Genomic DNA, 20,717 nt, shown 5'->3' with positions numbered 1-20,717 from the left:
AAGTAGCATGTCCTAGTGGAAAGAGCAAGGTTCTGGGAATCAGAAGGTCAATGTTCTACACTCAGCTCCACCTGCTGCATGCTCTGTGACTTTAGTAAGTCGCTTAAAATCTCTGTATGTCAGATTCCTCATCTGTAAAATGGGAGTTAAATACCTTCTCTCCCTCCCCTTTAGACTGTGACTTCCATTTGGGACAGGGACTGTGATCTGCTTCTATTGTGAGAAGCAGTGTGGCTCAGTGGAAAGAGCACAGGCTTTGGAGTCAGATAAATAGTGCATATCTATATCTATGTATATTTGTGTGTGTGTGTGTGTATGTATATACAATAGTTTGTGTATATATTTCTTTAAGGATAAGGTAGAGTGAAAAAAGTCTGTAAAGATAAATTATTTTAGGGCAGGTTTGTTTCTGATATTAACTTGGGAAATGGAAAAGTTTAACTCCTAACTGCACTACTGATTTCCAACAAAATAACCTTCTTGGTTTTTTTTACCTTCATAGAAAAGGAAGCCATTTTTTCTGACTTCCATTTTGTTGACCATTTATCAATTTCTTATAAACCTCTGACTTGAGAAACCGAGGGAAAGAGTCTTTTGCCATGAGGCTATAAATCAATCTCTGAGCGTCATCGAAACATCTGAGAGTTGGTTCTGAGATGTTCTGTGAGATCAGGTCTCTGGTACTGAAGTCGATGTTAATCTGTAGAAAATAAGGTTCATAATATGCATTAAGCTCTACTGACAGTCCAAGGTTTTACCCAGATGCAGAAAACAAATGCTATTTGAATTCTATTCAGTAGGGAGTGCATTTGATGCAAAGTAGCAGGAAGAATAGGCTCTCATTATCCCTGGTGCTGAACATATATTTATTTTTTTATTTATCCTTTGGCTGGAAGGAATGTCACTGAAGACCAGAGTCCAAAGCAGAGGATCTAGTATCCAACTGATGGATCCAGAGGGCAGATGGACATTCTTATGCTTTTAATAGAAAACATTTTTCTGTACCCCGCAGCCAGCTCACGTCCTTGTTTACCTAAAATCTTTCCTTGTGAGGACTGTTTTTCCACCTCCCTTGAATTTCTCTGACCTCACTCCTCTCTCTTTTCTTTCCTTAGAAGGAGCTTTTGGGAAAGTTCAATCAATCAGTGGTATTTATTGAGCACTTACTCTGTGCAGAGCACATCACTAGCGCTTCGGAGAGAGTACAATGCAACAGAGTTCTCAGATAAGTTCCCTGCCCACAATTAGCTTCTCTATTTTGCTGCTGCTACTGCCTTTCAGGGTTCATTTTTAGGTAAATCTACTGGTATTTTTCCCCACCTAAAACAGGCGCTCACACTCTTTGCATTATTTGAATGAAAAGTGTGCCACATTGCCCTTGGATTCAAATGAGTTTTCCTTCCCCCATTTAGGATGCAGTGCGTAGCTAAGGAAAGTACCTCGTTATGTAAAAAGGGTGTGGGCATGAATATATGCAAAGGATATATATATATATAACCCAAGTGGCATCTTAAACCATTCACAACTCAGTGCCCCCAAATTCCCTGAAGATTCAGCTGCGGTGATCATCTTTCTAGGTTAAATTCAATCACAGCTCTCATCATTAGAGTTGCATACTTCCCATCATTAAAGGCAGATTCCATTGGCTGGAGATACTGTCCCAAGTCAGAGCTGCCAAGTTGGAATCCCTTCTTGAAAATGTTTCTGATGGTCACTTTGGAAATAAAACATGATTTCATTAAATTCAGGGATGCCACCAAGAGGAGAGGAAATGCTAATCCATTCATTCAATCATATTCGTTGAGCGCTTTCTGTGTGCAGAGCGCTGTACTAAGTGCTTGGGAGAGTACAATACAACAATAATCAGACACATAATCCCTTTCATTATGGGACAAACATAATTCCAAGCAACTTGATAAATCAGAAAAATGATGCATCGAAAGATGGTGCAGTTTAGTAAGGACAACTACACTCCAAACCAATCTTTCAGACTGCTGATCTCTTTGACCAGATCTGTATTCAAGTAGAAAAACTAACTTTGAGTTCCGTTGACTTTTATTTCTGCTACTCCACCTAATGGATAGAACAACGGGCCTGGGAATCAGAAGGATCTAATCCCAGCTCTATTTGTCTACTGTGTGAGTTTGGACAGTCCCTTGACTTCTCTGTGCCTCAGTCACCTCATCAGTAAAATGGGCATCAAGACTGTGAACCCCATGTGGAGCATGGCCTGTGTCCAAATCGATTAGTTTGTTTCTACCCCTGGATTTAGAATAGTTCCTGTCACATAGTAAGTCCTCAACAATCACCATAAAATTCCTAATGATAAATGAGTGACTCTCTGCTTACTGGGGCCATAGTTTGAGAATGTTAGATTTGGTTCTGCACGGCTTAGTGGAAAGAGCAGGGGCCCGGGTTCTAATCTTGGCTCTGCCACTTGTCTGCTGTGTGACCTTAGGGAAGTCACTTCACTTCTGTGTGCCTGTTACTTCATCTGTAAAACGGGGATTAAGACTGTGAACCTCATATAGGGCAGGGACTGTGTCCTAGCTGATTACCTTGTGTCTACCAAAGCACCTAGAACAGTGCCTGGTACATAGTAAGTGCTTAACAAATAACATAGAGGAAAAAAAGTTTGAGCATTAATTAATTCCTGTCTTTAGGTATATGAGAAGTCATTTTATGAGAATGGCCCGACTTTTCTCTGTGTGAATTTCAACTGGGTTATGCTAACTGTGGACATTTTCTCAATAAAATACTACTTAAGGGCACAATAGTAAGAAATATCATTAATACATAATACTAAGTATATGAGAACAGTGCTTAACAAACACCATGGAGAAAAAAGTTTGAGCATGAATAAATTCCTGTCTTTAGGTATATGAGAAGTCATTTTATGAGAATGTCCAGACTTTTCTCTAAGTGTGAATTTCAACTGGGTTATGCTAACTGTGGACATTTTCTCAAGAAAATACTACTTAAGGGCGCAGTAGTAAGAAATCTCATTAATACATAACACTAAGTGTATGAGAAAAGTGCCTTCCAGATTCTCAGATTTTAAAATCAAAACCCTAGATAAAATAGAGAAGTAATCAGAAGTGAAAGGAGTGATGTTTCACAGAGGTAGGTGAAGGAAGGAAACCAAGCTGCATAACCATCAAATGCGAAACAGCTCTTTTGTGATCTAGGATCATAATAGATGACCAAAAATGACATTTTCATCCATTTTGTGCTGCTTATTCCTTCACTCCAAACAACCAAGTATGTGAAGTAGATTAGTGTATAGAAACCAAAAATCATCTTCCATTATGGCCATCTGGATCATTGTCATTGTCTATGAAACGTCCAAAAACTTTTCTGAATTTAGAAATTATTTTCTTTGAATATTTTTTTCAAACTGATCTGCACCTCAACCTCACTTTGCATCTCTATTACCCTCTATCAATTTATCCTTTTCTCTCTATTACTCTTTCCATATATATATATAAATCAGATAAATACATATATAGGGAAAGAGTGATAGAGAGAAAAGGATATATATATATGTATGTATGTGATATATATATATATATATATATGTATTTAATCATCCTCAAAGCACTCCCATTAGCTCAGAATTGGCTAAGAAATTAGGGGAAGTAGCAAGTGCCTCTCCCCCTTTTAGACTGTGAGCCCACTGTTGGGTAGGGACTGTCTCTATATGTTGCCAATTTGTACTTCCCAAGTGCTTAGTACAGTGCTCTGCACATAGTAAGCGCTCAATAAATACGATTGATGATGATGATGATGTCAGAAGGTCATGGGTTCTAATTACCGCTCTGCCACTTATCTGCTGTGTGGCCTTGGGCAGGTCACTTCACTTTTCCGTGTCTGTTACCTCATCTGTAAAATGGGGATTAAGACTGTGAGCCCCATGCAGGACAGTGACTGCATCCAACCCGATTTTGCTTGTAATCCACTACAGTGCATAATATGGTGCTTGGCACATAGTAAGCCCTTAATACAGGATTATTCAGAAATGACTTTGAAAAGACTATTGTTTAGATGAGCTGAGTGGCAGAAGCTAGGCCAAGGGGAAAAGGAAAAAGAAACGGCAGGAGGAATATGAGGGGGAGAGACCAGTGTATGAGAATCTTTGGAGCCATTAGAGCTGCTCAGGGAGAGGAGAGCGGCTGAGTCAATTTCTGGAGAGATATTCCACCTGGGAAGGAAGCAGAACAGGGCCAGGAACAGAAACTTAATTGGATCCAGTGGTAAAAACGGGACAGGGAGATTGGCAGGAGCAGGACTGTGAATAAGGACTAGGATACGTGACCTCAGAGCGGATGCTCCCTTTGGTTCCTATACATTTATATCTCTTTCTGCTTTGACCAAATATCTTCTCCCCTGGTTAAGGATTAAAAAAAAAAATCTGATTTATCATTCAGTGCTTTCACCATCCAGCTGTGAGGAAATGATTTCTGGAGTTTTTCAGAGACAAGAAATATGACTCACCCTGAGGCTTTTCCAGGTTATGTGGAACAAATAGATAGAATGAAAGGGAGAATAATTAGACATATAAAAACTCTATTATGGAAACGGTTTCCTGGAGAAATTCTGAAAGTTGAAATGGAGTGCAAATTGAACAGGGTCTGGTGGATATTCGCCATAGGGGGAATGAGGGTAACTATTGGTAATGCTCAAATACCAGATGTGGTGATGCATGTTGCATCAAAAGCATCATGCACAGTGTAACATAATGGCCACACCATGTTCCATTTTGCAAAGTGCCCCAAGTTTGCTCGAACACAGGGGGTTACTCCTGAGCCATTGCATTCACCTCTTAAGCCCCTCTGAACACAATAAGCACTCAATAAATATGACTTAATGAATGAATGAACATGGCTGCCCTTTCTGAGGCACAGAAATAGGCAGGTGTGGGGAAGTCAAACACTTTAAATGAACATATCAGTCATTAAAAGCTGCTTGGTATTGGACAGCGGACAGACCAAGAGACTATCCTATGAAATCAGGCAATAGCACGGCCTAGTGGGAAGAGCCTGGGCCTGGTGATCAGAGGTCCTGTGTTCTAATCCTGCCCCTGCCACTTGTCTGCTGTGTGATCATGGCCATGTCACTTAACTTCTCTATATCTGTTACCCCCCCCCCCCCCCCCGCCCAGCCCAGACTGTAAGCCCATTGTTAGGTAGGGACTGTCTCTATATGTTGCTGACTTGTACTTCTCAAGTGCTTAGCACACAGTAAGTGCTCAATAAATATGATTGAGTGAATAAATGAAAAGTTGAGTATGAGACTGTGAGCCCCATGTAGGACATAGACCGTGTCCCACCTGATTAGCTTGTATTTATCCAAGAGCTTGGTACAGTGCCTGGCTCATAGTAAACTCTTAACGAATACCATAAAAAAATGCTTATATTCAAGTTAGCCATGAGAGACCAGGTAGAGTTTATCCTGCATTTGAAAATTACATTTGACAATATCTAAAACATGCAGAGTTAGCAATGTACTTAGTCCACAATCATTAGGCATTTAAAATAACATTTACTCACAGAAGACAATGAAATTCAAAATACCATGCATATTTTAGAACAGGTAAACTTAAGGAAAGAAGGATTATTATATTTTTATAGTAAGCACTTTATAAACATGGTGGATTGGCACAGTACAGTATTTCCTGCCCACAAGGACCTTATACTTTGGAGCGGGAGGCAGATATTGATAAAAGTAAACTATGGCTTAGTATGTAAGTGTTGTGGGATTGAGGGTGGGGTGACTATCAAATGCTTGACTATCAAGAGCCCAATCAGCCATATTTACTGAGTTATTACTGTGTGCAGAGCACTGTACTAAGCACTTGGGCGAGTACAGTATAGCGGAATTGGTAGCTACACTTAGCCGCACTAAATTGGAAGACAAATAGCTCCAGTGCCTTGTGGTGACTGGGAATGAAAACTAGGTTATTATGACCATGAGATTAAATGCTCTAGACTGTAAGATCATTGTGGGCAGGGAATGGGTCTGTTCTATTGTGCTCTCCCAAGCGCTACATAGAGTGCTCTGCACACAGTAAGTGTTCAAGAAATACAACTGACTGGTAGATATTTCGAATGATGAGTAGTGACTTGGTATGCTTCCTAAGAGCAATAGTAAGAACTCATTACCCTTTGTGTGAAGATAAGACAGTGATATAAGAATGATATATGTAGCCATTTCCTGTTGTCTTTGGGTGCTCTTTTGTTATAATGCTATTGCAATTTAGTGGAGCTATTTTTAATAGTACACTGATACTCGATTACAGCCGACACCTTTATTTTGGGTACAACATCTTGCTTACTTTCCCCTCAATCTTTGACCGACTTGAATTCGGTGACTAAAGCCCACAAACATTTAGCAATAAATAATTGCAGATCTTCTTGCATTGCCACAAGGTTCTTTTTAGCTGAACAGAATGTCCTAACACTTTGAAAATCACATATTTACACACGTGTACATAAATGACTTCAGGAGTCATTATTGATACTTCAAATTAGATGTGGATCATGATATTGTTTGTATTGTTTTGATCAATTGGATCTTGGTAATACAGAAGGCATTTCATATCCTACATGCAAACTACAATTTGTTTAGTGCTCTTAATAGCACTAACTGGAATTTAGCAGTATTATGTGTGTTTTTGATATTGATATTCACCCCATCCTCAATCCCACAGCACTTAACTACATATCTGAAATTTGTATTACTATCTGTCTCCCCCTCTAGAATTTAACCTCACTGTGGGCAGGGAATGTCTACCATCCCTGTTGTATTTATTGTACTCTTCCAAGAGCTACTTCCCAAGTGCTTAGTACAGTGCTCTGCACACAGTGAGTACTCAAATAAATAATAGATAAATCCATATCTAATTTGAAGTATCAATAATGAATCCTGAAGTCATTTATGTACACGTGTGTAAATGTGATTGTCAAAGTGTTATGACATTCTGTTCAGCTAAAAGAAACCTTGTGGCAATGCAAGAAGATCTGCAGTTATTTATTGCTAAATGTTTGTGGGCTTTAGTCACCGAATTCAAGTCAGTCAAAGATTGAGGGGAAAGTAAGCAAGTTGTTGTACCCAAAATAAAGGTGTCGGCTCTAACCGACAGAATGAATGAACTCTGCACAAAAATAAACACTCAATAAATACCACAGATTGTATGTATAGTAACCCAAGTCAGGAGATTTTTTTTTTTTGGTGTGGCTTTGGCCAAGGGTATTTAGCAAACACATTTACCTCTTTAGGAGCATCAGCTTGTATGAATTCAGAATATATCATCTTTGCTTTGGAGATTATTTTTTCAGCCGACTTGGTTTTCTTGAAGTCTTCACAGGCCAACCAGAATTCAACATTCTCCTCACTGAACTCTGATTTGAGAAATGTCCTAAAGGCGTCTAGACCAGCTGGGGTTTGAAAGAGAAGTGGAAAACCATTGTGCATAATGTGTTCCATGACAGAAATAAAATTAACAAAAAGGATGACAATCTGTAACACTTTATCCTACTTGTGAACTCTATTGTCTAAAGATATCTCTTAAATCTCATTTGGAAATGAAACAAAATCCTATTTTGAAGCAAATTTTGCCAAAGCATATAGTCCTCGTCTACACATCCTATGTAATAACAGATGGAGCTTGTGCTTAGAATGGGTCAAACTGGTTGGGGGAATGTGTTAGATCCTGTTGGAGGGAGAGGAGAAGGACTGGAAGATATTTGGGGTCTTCCCAGCTGAAGTAGGGTAACTACAGTAGTGCAAATACCTGTCCCAATTAAGGAGCATGGACCTAGGACTCAGAGGACCTGAGTTCTAATTCTGCCTCTGTCACTTGTCCTCTGTGTGACCTTGGGTCAGTCACTTAACTTTTTTGGCCCTCAGTTCCCTTATCAAAATTGGGGATTGACTGTCTGTTCTCCCTCCTTCAGGCAGCGTAAGCCTGATAACTTTGTATCTATCCCAGTGCGTAGTACAGTGCTTGGCATATAGTACTTAAATATGGCAATTATTTTTGTTATTGGAGTAAAGGGCAAAGTGTTAGGAGTCTCGAGTTCTAATCCCAGCTCTGTTACTTGACTGCTATATAATCTTGGTCAGGTCATTGAGGTTTTTCTGTGCCTCCATTTCCTCATCTGAAAAAATGGTGATGTCTGTTCGTTTATTCATTCAATCATATTTATTGAGCACTTATCGTGTGCAGGGCACTGTACTTAGCGCTTGGAAAGTACAATACAGCAATGAGACAATCCCTGCCCACAGCAGGCTCACAGTCTAGAAGGGGGGAGACAGACATCAAAACAAGTAAACAGGCATCAATACAAATAAATAGAATTTACACATCAAAACAAGTAAAAAGGCATTAATATAAATAGAATTATAGGTATGTACATAAGTACACAAGTGCTGTTGGGGAGGAGAGAGCAAAAGGAGGGCATCGGAGGGGGGAGCTGAGGTAAAGGGGGACTTAGTCTGGGAAGGCCTCCTGGAGGAGGTGAGCCTTCAGTAGGGCTTTGAAGGGGGGAAGTGTGATTGTTTGGCAGATTTGAGGAGGGAGGGCGTTCCAGGCCAGAGGTAGGACATAGGCCAGGGGTCGACGGTGGGACAGACGAGAACGAGGCACAGTGAGAAAATTAGCATCACAGGAGTGGAGTGTGCAGGCTGGGATGTAAGAAGGAGAGAAGGGAGGTGAGATAGGAGGGGGCGAGGTGATGGAGAGCTTTGAAGCCAGTAGTGAGGAGTTTTTGCTTGATACAGAGGGACTGTGTCTGATTTGATTCTCTTGTATGTACCCCAGAGCCTGGCACAGTAAATTCCTAATTGCCAGTATTATAGATATCCTTCAGAAAAATATGACAGGCAGACCCAATCGAATCATGACAATCTAGCCGTAATTCTGTCCTGAGCAGGAAAAACCAGGACAAAGTGATAGTCCGTAGCCCTTAATAAATACCACGGTTATGATGATCATCTTTATTATAGAGGAAATATAGAAATGAGGCAAATGGCGTGGGTTATAAGTAGCAGACCAAGGAAAAGATACCTAGGGGGAAGAAAGGATGCAAGTATGGGGGCGGGGGAAAGTTCCTGTGACTGGAAAGGAATTTGCCTCCTAGCATACATCTAAAATCAGTCAATTATTATTATTATTAAGCACTGTATTATGCACTTGGGAGAGTACAATATAACAGGTTTGGTAGACATGTTCCCAGCCCACAAGGAGCTTATGGTCTAAAATCAATTCAATCATGTTTTCAAACTAGCAAACACAAATTAACCATTGAAGATTTCTAAACCACTATGAAAATTCTCGGCAGAACTCTGGAGAAGTTGGAAATGCATTTTGAATTTGAGCATTATATTGATTTGGGAAACTCCCAAGTTGGGCGACTTTACTCAATGATTACTAAGACTTCAGATAGCTCCTTTTACTCTCAAGGGGAGGAAAAAAAGAGTTTTTCTTAAGATTCACATCAAATGATGGCATTGAGCAGTGCAACAGAGTAAGTTGACACTATCTCTACCCTCGAGGAGCTTTCAATCTATCCAGGAGCTATTAGAATTGGTCCAATCAGATTAGAAATACAAAGGATGTGAACAGGGCCCAGAATAGTCGGTGACCAGAAGTCAACACACATTACTTCTTAGAGTAATTAATTAAGTAAAGTAGAGTAATTACTTCTTAATTAGAGAAGCAGCGTGGCTCAGTGGCAAGAGCACAGGCTTTGGAGTCAGAGGTCATGGGTTCAAATCCTGACTCTGCCAATTGTCAGTTGTGTGACTTTGGGCAAGTCACTTCACTTCTCTGTGCCTCAGTTACGTCATCTGTCAAATGGGGATTAAAACTGTGAGCCCACCGTGGGACAACCTGATCACCTTGTAACCTCCCCAGCGCTTAGAACAGTGCTTTGCACATAGTAAGTACTTAATAAATGCCATTATTATTATTATTAATCTTCAGGCTCTTTCCACCTCTACCCTTAGGAGAGCTTGCCCTGCTAACATGACCAGGTGGGTAGAAGGGGTGAAAGGTCACCAAGGGGGTGGGGATGGGGGAAGGTCCTATTGCCAGAGTGAAATCCGTTCTGTTGGGATCCTTCCCCAATCTCGGAGCAGAGAAATACTTATTTTGCACTCCTCGCCATTTGGCAGATTGAGAAAGAGCAGCATGAAAGCGTGGCAATCATCCTGAATCTTGTTTTTCCTATCTTGTGTGCTTCATGTTTGTCAGGTGGCCTAGTGGATAAAGCATAGGCCTTGAAGGCAGAAGGACCTGGGTTCTAGTCTTGCCTCCACCATCTGGCTGCTGTGTGACCTGGGGCAAGTCCCTTAACCTCGCTGAGCCTCAGTTCCCTCCTCTGAAAAATTGGGACTAAAACTGTGAACCCCATGTGAGTCATGGACTGTGTCCAACCTGATTATCTTGCATCTCTCCCAGCACTTAGAACAGTGCCTGGCACATAGCAAGCCCTTGACAAATACTATTTAAAAACAAAGACCCTCGCCCCCTCCCCTTCTCAAGGGAGCCTTGTCAGAATCACACCTCCTCCATGAAGATTTACCCGATTAATCATTTGGATTTATACCCTTTATTCACCCCACCCTCAGCTCCACAGCACTGGATTGATTGATTCAGGGCATACATTGGCAGTGTCTCCATTGCCAAAAAGGACTGATATCTGCCAGATTCAGGAGAATATGAGACTGTTAGGGTCTGTTTCCACAATAGCATAGAATTTACAGCTAATGGTGCTGCATATAAATGAATCTTTCATTAGTAATGATAGCAACTGTGGTATTTGTTCAACACTTACTATGTGCCAGGCACTGTACTAAGCTCTGGGATGGATCCAAGCAAATCAAGTTGGATACAGTCATTGTTCCACGGGGGGCTCATGGTCTCAACCCTCCTTTTACATATGAGGTAGCTAAGGCCCAGAGAAATGAACGGATTTGCCCAAGGCCACACGCCAGACAAGTGGTGGACCTGGGATTAAAACCCATGACCTTCGGTCTCCCAGGCCTGTGCTCTACTGATTATACTGCTTCTCATTACAATAATAATAATAATGATAGCATTTATTAAGCGCTTACTATGTGCAAAGCACTGTTCTAAGCACCGGGGAGGTTAACAAGGTGATCAGGTTGTCCCACGGGGGGCTCCCAGTCTTCATCCCCATTCTACAAATGAGGTAACTGAGGCCCAGAGAAGTTAAGTAACTTGCCCAAAGTCACACAGCTGATAAGTGGTGGAGCTGGGATTTGAACCCATTACCTCTGACTCCAAAGCCCAGGCTCTTTCCACTGAGCCAGGCTGCTTCTCCAACAGCAGGGAGAAGCAGCAACAACAACAAACAACTACAACAAGTCCCTTCTCTACAAGGAGCAGGGACAAAGTTGCTAGGGGAAAGCCTTGGCCAGGTTAATTAAACACTTTGCTAAAAGTCCATTTTAGCAAAGTGTTCAATTAACCTGGCCAAGGCCAGCCATAGTTCCTAGAGAGGCCATGAAGTATTCATCCTGATAGGCGTGAAGGATGGTGGTTTGCCTGCAGTGTGGAAGGCCTGGGTGGTGACCACTGGAATACCCTTCAGGTGCCTGCAATCAATCAGTGGTAGTAATTGAGTTCTTAATGTGTGCAGATCATTCCAATAAGTGCTTGAGAGAGTACAGCATGGCATACTAGATAGAGCATAGGCCTGTAGAAGGACCTGAGTTCTAATCCCAGCTCTGCCTCTTGTCCGCTGTGTAACCTTAGGCAAGTCACTTCACAATCTGTGCCTGTTATCTCATCTGTAAAATGGGGATTAAGACTGGGTCCAACCTGATTAACTTGTATCTACTCCAGAGCTTAGAACCGTGCTCGACACATAGTAAGCGCTCATTGTCATTACAGAATGATAGGGTTGGTTGACATGTTCCCTGTTCACAAAGTGACAGTCTTGAGAGGGGAGACAGACATTAAAATAAATTACAGCTTTGTATATTAGTCTGTGGGGCTCCGAGAGTGGGGTGTGCTTTGCACACAGTAAGCGCTCAAATACGATTGAATAAATATCAAGTGCTTAATAGCATGGTGTAGTGGATAGAGCATGTGCCTGGGACTCAGAAGGATCTGGTTTCTAATCCCAGCTCTGCCACTTGTCTGCTGTGTGACCCTGGGCAAGTCACTTCACTTCTCTGGGCCTCCGTTACCTCATCTGTAAAATGGGGGTGAACACTGTGAGCCCCCTGTAGGAAAGGGATTATGTCCAGCCTGCTTTGCTTGTATGCAGCCCACTGATTAGAACAGTGCCTGGCACTTAGTAAGCACTTAATAAATACCATTAATTAATAGGTTCAGATACAAGTGGGGAGGAGATAGAGTAAATGAGGGCTTAGGGAAGGCTGCAAAAGGGTATTTGATTAAAAGAGGGTTTTGAAGGTGGAGAAAAAGAGGTAGGGTCTCAGATATGAGGAGGGGAAGGAGTTCCAGCTCAGAGGAAGGACTTGGGCATGGGGTCGACAGCGAGATAGATGAGACCAAAGTAAAGTGAGTAGGTTGGTGTTAGAGGAGTGAAATGTATGATTTGGCTTAGAGTAGGAGATCAGTGAGGTAAGGTAGGATGGGGAGAAGTGATTGGGGACCTTAAAGATATATTGGAATAAGCCATTTTCTTTATCGCTGTAAGATAGCTTTTTTGGTTCTCTAAATGCTGGTTCTATTTGCATACAGATGCACTTAGTTCTGTCAGGATTTTTTTTTCCACTATGAATTTTGGCTGGAATGCAGCAGCAAATTTGAGGAATGTGTTTGATGACACATCTCCGAATTTAGCATGAAGCGGGAGCAGAAGAAAAGGTTTGTGAAATTGGGTTTGTGCGCATATGGCCAGGGTCAAGGCATTAATACATGGGGTCAGAGATGTGATGCCAACTATTCTTAATGCAGGGTTCTGCAAGAACATGCCCCCCCTTTAAATGAGGTTTGGGTATAATCTGAAGCCTAATTTGTCACCAGAAATCAGGCATGGATTGTTTTTGCCTCTGTTCTTGGTTCTGAACTTTCAAACTCCTGCTGCTTTGACTTTGAACCCATGTACATACAACACCAGACCGATTGATCATCAAGATTACACCTTTAAGCTCTCCAAAGTGCCCTCAAAGGAGATAATGTTTCTATTCAGCTTCTGTTACAATACGGTTATGCCAATCCAACTGTTCATTACCTGGTCGGTCTTACCTTTGTTAGCTAGCAGTGTGTCCATGGACTGAGACCACGCCATGGCTTCCCTAGACGTAGACCTGTGGAAACAACATCTACCCTTGAAAATAGCATTGCAATCTTTTGCCTTTATAGCCTGCAGTCTTTGAACAATGGGGCGTTGGTTGAAAGATCCCTTTAAATCAGCTCTGATGAGTAACTTGTACGATTGTACCATGAATCAAAAGGCGAGAGGTCAACAAAAGTCCCATAGCACTGTTTCCCAGAACTCAGCTAGCGTGGAGCCCCACAGAGTGGAATGTAATTTGACATTGGCAATCTCATTATTAATCTAGCAGACAGTAGTAATAATGTTTGCAATTGTATGGACTCTAATAATGGCACAGAAGAGAGATTACTCATTGTTTTGTAGAGCACTACTGAATTTCTTCTCAACTTTGAATGGATTAGCCATTAATTTATATGACACTTCTCTACATAGTCCCAGTAAAGCAACTAAAAGGTTACCAGGCTAGCAACAGTGTGACAAATGGGCTATTTTGCAGATTTTTAGTACTGTAAAAAATTGGTACTGTTCATAATTCTGGTTCTCCACATGGTTTTGATTAAGTAGTTCAAGAAATGTAATAGTCTTTCCATGTTTTGTTAGTTTCCCAATGTCTTTGAAGACCCTTCCCTCTTTCAAAGGCTTAAATAGGGTTCTATTAATTTAACACACTACTGGTTCAGTGCTGATTTATCTAAATCGAAGAGCTTGTCAGGAAAGAATAAACTCCTTCCACAACCAGTTTATAATTTTCAGCCCTGAGGTTTCTAAAGAAGCTCTCTTTGGGCTTGGAGGGGAAGCAATTAGGCAGTTTTTAAAATATAGCTTTTGGAGATGAAGATCTACTATCCATTATTTTACCCAAGAAACATTATTGCCTAACTCTTCATTACTAAGACACATTTCCTACAAAGCAGAGTGGTTTATGTATTTTTTAAAAAAATATTAGACTGGCTTATTGGGATGTTGAGGAAGTGGACTCCTTTTTAGGATTTGGCAACAAAAGGAAATGTGTGATTACTCCAGTACTTGAGAATGAGAGGTATAGACAACTTTTTAATGATTCATATGGATAGTTTGTTGGGCACCTAGATGGAGTCCGAATTATGTTCTTGCAAAATGGACCTCTACAATCTCAACTAAAACCCTAGGTAATATGTGAGGGGGTGTCTAGTGACTTCATGTCCAAACATTCCTACCTCATGTTCCTGACACCTAAACTACGTAATTTTTTCCTGGGTCGCTGAATCATTCACCATGCTAGAAGCTGGTAACTCAATCAGATTCTCCCACTACATTGAAAATTCCTTGAGGGTAAGGATTGTGTCTACCATCTCTAATCGATTTATACTCTCCTAAATGCTTAGTGCAGTGCTTTGCACACAGTAGGTGTTGAATGAATACCATTGATTGACCTTTTAGAACACTTGTAGTTCAATGGTTAGAAAAATGACTAATTTCACTCAGAGAGGAGAGGAGTTGTGATATATCTACTAAAGCTAATGCCAAATCCCATCACTCACTTCCTTCCAATGTTCTCTGATTCCAAAACTGGAAATCAGCCTGACCCACTAGATTAATGTTACGATAGACGTTAGGGTACCTGAAAGATAAGGGTATTAAAGATAAGAACCTTACTTAAACTTGGAACCCCATTTGGATCTGATGATCTTATATCTGTTCTAGATCTTAGTACAGTGCTTGGCACATAGTAAGTAGTACCTGGTTACCAATGCAGTTGCCATATATCAAACTGAAATGGTACCTATACCCAAACAGGGCAAATGTTCTAAAGACATAATGAAACACAGCCTCAGTGGGATTTGGAGACAACTACAGCAGAGGCAGTGGCATGGAGAAATCAGGAGAGGGATTGCTATTCTTGAGGAAGAAGACTGGGAAGCCAAAATGCAGATTGGAAAACAGCCACGACAATCTTAGCTGGATTGGCTACGTTGCACTTTTCAAGGTCAGGCACCCATTTTAATAGATTTTCCCATTTATAATATATTCAAAGATGAAGGGCATTCATATTTTTCCTGTTTTGTTTAAAGAGTTGAACCTCTTAGCCTCCATTCATTACTGACATATTCTTAATTTTAATGTCTGTTTGTAAATTTCCAGCTGGTTTTCTTTTTCTGGTCTCCGTTCTCTGTTTCTGGCTTCTCAGCCTATAGTATATATAAATATGTAATCCTTGGCTCTACTTCTAGCTCCTTCCACAGAGCTAGTACCGTTTTTTTCAGATGGGAAGTGAGTAATGCTGATTGGTAGGGTGGGCAGGGGGGAGAAGTAAAATCTTTCTGGTCGGATAGATTTTAAAACCCTATTTTATGACTCTATCTGTAAAGAACAAGAGAGAGTGAATTGGATGATCTCAAGGTTATCATCATCAATCACAACATGTCCCTGTTGAATTGCAATGATTTTAGTCAATAGTGTTTGAGTACCTACAATGTGCAAAGCTCTGCACTCTGTGTTTGGAGCAGCCTGATAACTGGAAGATATCTTTGCCCTCAAGGACCTTACAATGTAACAAAGGAGTGTGTCACATCACTTCTTTCTATAGTTTTAGGCCTCTGTTGCATTTCTTGAGAGGCATATGTCTTGTTTCGCTTTACAGACATATATCAGGAACAAGTGATCGGTGCATTTTTACAAACTTTCAGAACAAGTACGATGCATCCAGATATTTCATCATCCTTCTGCTCTTGGCAGACTTCCTACCTATTTTCCATAAAATCCCAACCTATTCATTAATGGCCCCATTTGGTCTTAGAGATGTACTTTTTCGCCATTCAGATTTAAGGCTTCATTACTTCTCTACTGGATTATTGTTACAATCCCCTTATTCACCATCCTTGTCTCCATCCACTCTCTTTAGCCTGTTTTAGCCACAGCCTACTGCACATTCCCTGATTAACTCCCCAACCATACATCATCTCAGTAATCTATGCTTTCATTTTTTAAATTAATAATCTATTTATCTAGTCAATATTATTGAACACCTAATGTATGCAGAGTACTGTACTAGGCACTTGGGAGGATACAAGAGAGTAAATATACATGTTCCATGTCCTCACAGAGCTTCCAATCTAGATTACAATCCACTTGTATTAATCATTTGTACCTACTCACACCATTTTGCTGACTCCATATTCATCATTTTATGCTCACTTGACTTCCCCATTAGCATGTAAGCTTTTCAAGGGGAGGGATAACGTTTAACCCCAGGTGCCTAATGCAATTCCACACATGCATAAGTAAGGATGATGATGTTAATTATGAAAACAGGTGTCTGGAGAAGAGCTTTGGCAGAACAAGAATGCTATTGGTTTTGTTGCTAATTTGTCAACTAGCGTAGGTTGAATTCCATGTGAATTGTGGCATCTGACAATTTGGCTCTGACTGGCAGTCAAATTAAGACTAGAAAATATAAACTAGGAGTCCACATGTTCCCCCTCTAGATTGTAAGCTCACTATGGACAGGGAAAGTGCCTACTAATACTGTTGTATTATACTTTGTCTGAAGTAACTGCCTCCTTACCCAACAGAAAATAGCCCAAAGGACAGTGAGTAAAACCTTGGCTATCAATAATAATAATGGTGGTATTTGTTAAGCGCTTATTATGTGCCAAGCACTGTTCTAAGTGCTGGGGTAGATACAAGGTAATCAGGTGGGGCTCACAGTCTTATTCCCCATTTTACAGATGAGGGAATGAGGCACAGAGAAGTTAAGTGACTTGCCCAAGGTCACACAGCAGACACGTGATGGAGTTAGGATCAGAACCCACGACCTCTTACTCCAAAGCCCGTGCTCAAACAGCAATAATGTCGAGTGAGTGATTGTAATTGAAATGACAAAATGGCTTAGGGGCAGTATATTTGGATCCCAGATTTGTGACACTTTCCCATGTTTGATTTCCAATCCTATTAAGTCAACCAATCCAGCATTTCTGGTGGGAAATCCGGAGAGGATGTGGTTTTTCAGTGTGCGGCCAAGCTTTTTCCAGAAGAGTGGGAGCCAGGGCTGCAGTATGGTATAGTGGTTAGAGCACGGGTCTGGGAGCTAGAAAATCATGGGTTCTGATCCTGGCTCTGCCACTTGTCTGCTGTGTGACATTGGAGAAGTCACTTTACTTCTCTGTGCCTGTTATCTCATCTGTAAAATGGGCCTTGAGCCTGCGGGGCTCATGTGGGACAGAGACTATGTCCAACCTGATTTACTTGTATCCAGCCCAGTGCTTAGTAAGTGCTTAATTAATACTATTATTATTATTATTATTATAACCCAGTCCGGGTGTGCCTGAGACGGTATGGAAGTGGAGTCATGTTTACTCTCTGACTGTCCATTTCATAGGTATAATCTATCTTTTTTCTACAGGATGTTTGTTCAGGGAAAGTTCTGTTGGTGAAAGCCATTATGCAGCCAAGCCTGCAGTTCCTGGAAGGAGCTGTTTCTTTTCTTTGTTGGGATAAGCCCAAGTTAAAGAGGATTGTCAATGTTGGGACAGGAGGAATTTCCTGTGGTCAAAGAATATATCATTTCTCTGTTTTGTACTTCTCAACTGCTTAATATAGTGCATTGCACCCAGTGGTGGCTCAATAAATACCATCACTATTACTACTGTTACTAATAGTCATTCATTCAATTGTATTTGAGTGCTTACGGTGAGCAGAGCACTGTACTGGCTCAGGGGAAAGAGCACGGGCTTTGGAGTCAGAGGTCATGGGTTCAAATCCCGGCTCCACCACTTGTCAGTTGTGTGACCTTAGGCAAGTCACTTAACTTCTCTGCACCTCAGTTACCTCATCTGTAAAATGGGGATTAAGACTGAGTCCCCCCACCGTGAGACAACCTGATCACCTTGTAACCACCCCAGTGCTTAGAACAGTGATTTGCATATAGTAAGAGCTTAATAAATGCTATTACTATTACTACTACTAAGCACCTGGGAGAGTACAGTACAGCAGTCACATTCCCTGCCCACAATGAGCTGACAGTCTAGAAGAGGGGAGACAGACATTATAGATATGTACATAAGTGCTGTGGAGCTGGGAGAGGGGAAGAGCAAAGGGAGAAAGGGCAAAGCAGAAGGGAATAGGAGATGAGGAAAAGTGGGGTTTAGTCTGGGAAGGCCTCTTGGAGGAGATGTGCCTTCGATAAGGTTTTGAAAGTGGGTAGGGGGAGAGTAATTATCTGCCCAATTTGAGTGGGGAGGGCGTTCCAGGCCAGAAGCAGGATGGGGGGATAGGGATCGGCAGTGAGACAGGTGAGTTCAAGGCCTAGTGAGAAGGTTCACATTAGAGAAGCAAAGTGTGTGAAGGACAGAAGTGAAGTGAGGTAGGAGGGGGCAAGGTGGGGGACTGTTTTAAAGCCAATGGTGAGGAGTTTTTTTATTTGATGTGGAAGTGGATGGGAAACAACTGGAGTTCTTTGAAGAGTGACTTGTACTTCCCAAGCGCTTAGTACAGTGCTCTGCACACAGTAAGCGCTCAATAAATACGATTGAATGAATGAATGAATGTTCTGAATGATTTTCTAGAAAAAAATGATTTGGGTATCATGGAGGGGAGGATTAGGATGGAGTAGAGAGGCCTTTGGATTTGGCAAGAAGGAGATAGATCATTGGTGACCTTTGAGAGGGTGGTTTCTGTGGACTGAAGGGGTAGAAGCCAGATTGGAGGGAGTCCAGGAGAGAACTGGAGAAGGGGAATTTGAGACAGTGGGTGTAGATGACTCGCTCAAGGAGTTTGGAAAGGAATGGTAGGAAGGAGAAAGGGCGATAACTGGAGGGAGCCATGGCATCCAGAGAGGGTTTTTTTTAGGATGGGGAAACCTGAAGGCAGTGAGGAAGAAGCCACTACTGCTATCACTACTAGTATTAGGAAGAAGGTGATGATAAAGTACTTGCATGATTTTAACCAAAAAAACCCTTTGGTTATTCATAGCCAAATTATTACAGGTATAATAATAATGATGGCATTTATTAAGCACTTACTACGTGCAAAGCACTGTTCTAAGTGCTGGGGAGGTTACAAGGTGATCAGGTTTTAACGGTACCACTGTCTTTGTGATCTCTTCCTAATGTATTGTAGAGTTGAGTGATTAAACAGAGCACGTAATTTAGCCTTCTGACTGACCAGCTTGCATAATGGAGATTTCTCAAATCTATTCAATAATAATAATGATGGCATTTATTAAGCACTTACTATGTGCAAAGCACTGTTCTAAGCACTGGGGAGGTTACAAGGTGATCAGGTTGTCCCAAGTGGGGCTCACAGTTTTAATCCCCATTTGACAGATGAGGGAACTGAGGCCCAGAGAAGTTAAGTGACTTGCCCAAAGTCACACAACTGACAATTGGCGGAGCTGGGATTTGAACCCATGACCTCTGACTTCAAAGCCCAGGCTCTTTCCACTGAGCCACGCTGCTTCTCAATATGGCAGAAGATAGGACATTTTGGAGAAAATACGTCCATAGTCACCATGGATTGGAAAGTAATCCTCTTCAAACGTCGTTGAATCACTACTACTATTCCTACTAGTATTCTTCCTCCTCCTCCCCCAATGCTACAATTACATGGATCCTCTCCCTTCTGCAGTTGACAGACCTAATGTCTCTAGATAAGGAGTCAAAAGGACACTTTTTGCTCTAGAGGGAACTAAAGAAAGTAACTCCAACTTCTACTTTTTTTTGGCAGAAGGAGAAAGGAAAAAATAGAGGAAAAAACAAATAAAAAGAGGAGAAAACTGCTCAGATGCATTAATCTTTGTACTCATTTCTGCCCATCAGGTCAAGTAATAGTAGGTTTTAAACAGCAACTCACTTTACTGGCATGATTCGATTCACTGTCACAAATGAGGCAGATTTCTTCTTTGTGACCGGTCTCCAAGCTAAAGGAAAGGCAACAGTGGGAGTATTAACATTATTGGGCAAATGCCTAGAGCAGTTGATCAAAAAATCCACATTCTTTGTTGCTAAAATTGCTTGTCTTTTTCCTGCACTTTGCTTAGATATTGTATGTTGGTTGACACTGGACAAAATAATTACACCCCTAAATAACAAATAACCCTTCAAGTAAAAACTACAGTTCTCTGAGCTTTCTGACAATTTAAATGAGTTGATCTAGTAGAGATTGTGATGAACATAGTATTTCTCTGGAGATTAAATCATCTCAGTAAATTCCATTATGTGGAGGCATTCATTTTCTAACAATAGCATATTGTTTGACTCCAAGCATTGTGTTTCTCCTTTGATATTGTTTGCCTGCACTGAGGCATCATAGGGTGTTGAAACCAACCAGAAAATGCTTGTTTGTAAAATTCCCCTCAATAGGGCAGAAACAAATATTTTTGGGGAAAAAAATGGAAACAATGGGAAATGCTAATTTGTAGACTCAAATTCCTATAAAAAAATTCACAGCTGACTACACAGCCTG

General features: G+C 41.1%; 1 protein-coding gene across 1 annotated transcript; it reads right to left on the bottom strand.

Moving 5' to 3' along the window:
* Positions 1 to 496: 496 nt before the first annotated feature.
* On the bottom strand, positions 497 to 20,116 carry RGS21 (regulator of G protein signaling 21). Its single transcript, XM_038758551.1, has 4 exons — positions 20,106 to 20,116; positions 13,247 to 13,323; positions 7,270 to 7,436; positions 497 to 700 (listed from the first exon to the last, which is right to left on the bottom strand). Exons 1-4 carry the CDS (start codon positions 20,114 to 20,116, stop codon positions 497 to 499), a joined length of 459 nt encoding a protein of 152 aa, XP_038614479.1.
* Between the last annotated feature and the right edge of the window lie 601 nt (positions 20,117 to 20,717).

Source organism: Tachyglossus aculeatus, chromosome 16 (genome assembly GCF_015852505.1).
Source record: "Tachyglossus aculeatus isolate mTacAcu1 chromosome 16, mTacAcu1.pri, whole genome shotgun sequence".
In the NCBI taxonomy this organism is placed as follows: domain Eukaryota; kingdom Metazoa; phylum Chordata; class Mammalia; order Monotremata; family Tachyglossidae; genus Tachyglossus; species Tachyglossus aculeatus.
This window is presented reverse-complemented; position numbering and strand designations above follow the sequence as displayed.